Genomic DNA, 4,428 nt, shown 5'->3' with positions numbered 1-4,428 from the left:
GCAAAACTGTAAAGTGTTGCTCATTAAAATGCTATAATAAATGTAAGAAAATTAGTTTCTCATTCAAAAATGACTAATTCCAATCGAGAGAGAAGAACAACCGAACTGGCAGGAGCCAATCATTTGATGATGAGTTGCGGCTCTTGATTGTCTAGTGGTAATCTGGCAAGAATTATTTTCTATAGCTAGGCAAGACTTCGCTGGATGTATAGTGATGCATACTGTATACAATACTATACACATGCATACTGTACACAAAGTACACAATAAACCTGATAGCATATGTTACCCTATGTACGGTAAATAAGCATTACATTCAATGACTGTAAGACGAATGTACAAAAATTGCTTATAACAAACCCACTCATCAGAAGCACTGTAGATGGCTCTGGAGTTCATACACTGTAACGTAAGTAACAAACGAAAGCCTCAGATGCGCGATGAGTATTGATACTGCAATTCAATTACAATCAATCCTGCATAGTGTAATTGAATTGAACAATCCTGCAAATCAATAGCAGTGTAGATGGTGCCTCTTTAAGCCTCACGTACAGGTTAAAACCATCAGTGTGTCGAAATATCAACAAAGATATCGGCATGATATGCTGGACAGACTACAAAGATTTCATATGAAACAGTATTATTCATTAAAGCAGTATTATTGAAGCAGTATTATAATTCATTCAGCAGTAGCATATGAAGCAGTATTATTATTCATTCTTCATTAGCTGTATTTCCACATGAAGGAAAGCTTGTGAATGGAAGTATTCATCGCACTTGTCGGGTAGAGATTCGAAATCTGATCTTCGTATTTTTTATTCGCTGCAGAAATGGTGACTTTGTTGTTGCAGGGCGTGGGGAATACTCCTGGGGTGCAGGTGGGAAAAACCATGATGAAAAGAGAGGGGGAATATTCTAGGAAAGAAAGGAAAGGAGGCGGGGAAGGTTCTAGGAAAGAAAGGAAAGGAGGCGGGGAAGATTCTAGGAAAGAAAGGAAAGAAGGTGGGGAATATTCTAGGAAAGAAAGGAAAGGAGGCGGGGAAGGTTCTAGGAAAGAAAGGAAAGGAGGCGGGGAAGGTTCTAGGAAAGAAAGGAAAGAAGGTGGGGAATATTCTAGGAAAGAAAGGAAAGGAGGCGGGGAAGATTCTAGGAAAGAAAGGAAAGGAGGCGGGGAAGATTCTAGTAAAGAAAGGAAAGGAGGTGAGGAAGACTCTAGGAAAGAAATGAAAGGAAGGAAAGGAGGTGGGAAGACTCTAGGAAAGAAAGGAAAGGAGGTGGGGAAGACTCCAGGAAAGCAAGGAAAGGAAGGAAAGGAGGTGAGGAAGACTCTAGGAAAGCAAGGAAAGGAGGTGGGGAAGACTCTAGGAAAAAAAAGGAAAGGAGGTGGTATAGACGCAACTAAAGAAAGGAACAGAAGGAATGAAAGACTCGTGGGAAAGAGAGGAAGGGAGGAAGAAAAGACTCTCGGGAAAGAAAAGAAAGCGATGGGAAAGAATCATGGGAAAGAAAGAGAAGAAGGAAATAAAAAGTCATAGGGAATAATAGAATTGAGGTGGGAAATACTTATAGAAAAGAACGGAGAGAAGGAAGAAAAGTTTACGAGGAAAGAAAGAAAGAATGAATAAATAGGAAAGAACGGAGATAAGGAAGAAAAGTTTACCAGAAAAAAAAGGAAAGAAAGAATAAAATGGAATGAAGATTCCCAGGATTTTTGGCTGAGCGGCGCCCGCTGAAGGGTCGAGTGGAGGCTCTAGCTTGTCAAAAATTCGAGGCTGCTGAGGCGCTGCGACTTATCGGATTATCTGCAGAATTCTTGAAATTTTTTCTGAATATTTACAGAAATGCGAGAGATTTCTGGGATATTTATCATCGTTGAAAACAAGAGTAGTAGTTAACAAAGAGAAGAAGTTAGTATTCATGTACAGATTTATACCTCAAGACGGTGTATGATCAGAGACAAAATATAGACAGTTTTGGGCGGTCACTGCAGGAAATTGTTTTGGAAGATTCGCATTTTTGGATAATCTTATTATTCGAACGATGTTGAATTTGTGGATTAGGAACGAATTGTAAATGATAGCATCTCTCGCTATAGATACGAAAAATGTTTTATAATAAATCATTATCATCAGCATAGATGTACGTTTTAATTTATCCTCCCAGGTATAGGCATATTTACCAACTTGTATTTAAAACTTAAGTTTACTTTTACCTCTTAAGTTTACCCCTCTGCCTCAAATGTGTTGTTGCCCCAAAAGTGTACTATTAGCTTTCAAGTTTATGTTTACGTCTCAAGTTCACTTTTACCGTCTCTCAAGTGTGCTATTGACCCTCAAGTTAACTTTTACTTATTAATTCCAGTTTTACTCCTCTAGTTTAGTTTTCTTCTCCTTTACTTACACCTGTCAAGTTTTCTACTACTCCTCGGATTTACTTTAACCACTTAAATTTACTTCTGCCCGTCGTCTACTTTACCACTCAAATGCACTTTACCGCTCAAGTATACTTTACCACTCAAGTGTACTTTACCACTAAGTGCACTTTATCACTCAAGTTTACCTTACCATTCAAATTACTTTACCACTTAAGTTCACTTGACCACTCAAGTGCACTTTACCACTCAAGTTCACTTTACCACTCATTACCACTCAAGCTCACTTTACCACTCAAGTTCACTTTACCACTCAAGTTCACTTTACCACTCTAGTTCACTTTACCACTCAAGTTCACTTTACCACTCAAGTTCACTTTACCACTCAAGTTCACTTTACCACTCAAGTTCACTTTACCACTCAAGTTCACTTGACCACTCAAGTTCACTTTACCACTCAAGTTCACTTGACCACTCAAGTTCACTTTACCACTCAAGTTCACTTTACCACTCAAGTTCACGTTACCACTCAAGCTCACTTTACCACTCATATGCACTTTACCACTCAAGTGCACTTCTACTACACGTTTACTTTAACCTTTTTAATTTTAATTTAATTTTAGCGCGAGAAGTATCTTTTACCCACTTACTGTACAAGTACTGTTACCCCTCAGATTTACTGTTAACCCCAAGTTTGTTTTAACTTCTCTGTTAGGCCAACGACCGCTGTGGCGCTGTCGATTATGATAGAAATTTTTGGATTTGTTTTCAAAATGGATTTTATTATGTTAGAAATGGATTTGATTTTTCAAGGTCCTATGAGTAAAGGAAATGAAATATGCAAACGAAATTGCAATTACTTCCATTAACATCGTTCAATCAATAAATAATTGAAAAATTGTCAATATTTCCTACTCGAGAAGGGAGCAGTTGTGCGAATTATAATTAAAATAATTAATTAATAACAAAAACAATTAACAAGTCATATGTCGTGAAAAGATTGCATAATAAATTCTGACCTGCCAAATAATACAAGAAGGTAAGTTTTACTTATATAATTCTGTTTATTCCGACTATACTGTATAACCAACTGCCCGACTGCCGACTGTTTATTCCGACTGTTTATTCCGACTGCCTTTAAAAATTACTACCAGGGAGTATATTGCATTGCTGCTATTACGATTATTTACTGAATCCTGTGGGAATATAGCGTTTATAAACTACACTGAGTGAAAAATTAGCTGAAATTTTACGGAACCATAAATATTGTTTGTGGAATGATATTCCAATCGACAATTTATCCGAAATAGACAAATAGAATACCATTAATCAAAAACAGTAATTTTTAATGTATGCATATGCTTCTTAAGAAATGAGATGTGTTCCATTCTGTATACTTTTCAAATATTTGCCGGTCATTCTGTATATTTTTCACGTAAAATATCTGCCAGTCTTGCAGATATTCTGTTGTTGTCTGGCGGAAGTAATAATGCAATAATAATAATGGCCGTTCGTCATTTTTCATCATGATCAAATGAGCTTCTCACGTAATTAAATTGCTTCGGTAATTAGCAAAATAAATTAATAAAGTGCCTGAATTAGATTAAATTGGCCAGACAAGGCGTGAACTGGCGAGTGTTGTGAAGGGATAAAAACAAGCTGGGGTCAGCCAATCTCAGGGACTTTATTATTTATATAATAAATTCTATTATTCCTAAAGTTCTATTTAACAATATTCCTAAAGTTCTATTTCACAATTAGAAAGAAAAAGCATCAGGAAGATTTACAATTAGCGCCACAAAAATTGCTGTGATTGATCAGAAGTATCCCTATGTAGCTCTAATTTTGATTATAATTTGAGTATTATTTCTCAAATTAATTTTACAATAAAATATTAGATAAAAGGAGAAGATTTATTTTTTATTCACCAAAAGATACGACGATTATTTGTGTATTTTGCATTGCATAAACATCATGTTAGAGCAGTTATGATGAATTAGAAATTCAAATTCGCCGCATTCAAATGACGAAAATAAGACAATTCACATTTTTCAGAG

The 4,428-nt window shown here is 36.1% G+C and overlaps 1 protein-coding gene across 1 annotated transcript; it reads left to right on the top strand.

Moving 5' to 3' along the window:
* The first annotated feature begins 830 nt into the window (after positions 1-830).
* On the top strand, positions 831-1,535 carry LOC108672338 (high mobility group nucleosome-binding domain-containing protein 5-like). The gene has a single exon (XM_018159982.1). The coding sequence runs from the start codon at positions 831-833 to the stop codon at positions 1,533-1,535; it is 705 nt and encodes a 234-aa protein (XP_018015471.1).
* The last annotated feature ends 2,893 nt before the right edge of the window (positions 1,536-4,428 follow it).

The sequence above is a fragment of the Hyalella azteca genome, unplaced genomic scaffold (genome assembly GCF_000764305.2).
Source record: "Hyalella azteca isolate HAZT.00-mixed unplaced genomic scaffold, Hazt_2.0.2 contig7224, whole genome shotgun sequence".
Lineage (NCBI taxonomy): Eukaryota > Metazoa > Arthropoda > Malacostraca > Amphipoda > Hyalellidae > Hyalella > Hyalella azteca.
Note: the sequence above shows the minus strand (reverse complement) of the source record. Positions and strands in the feature narration are given on the sequence as shown.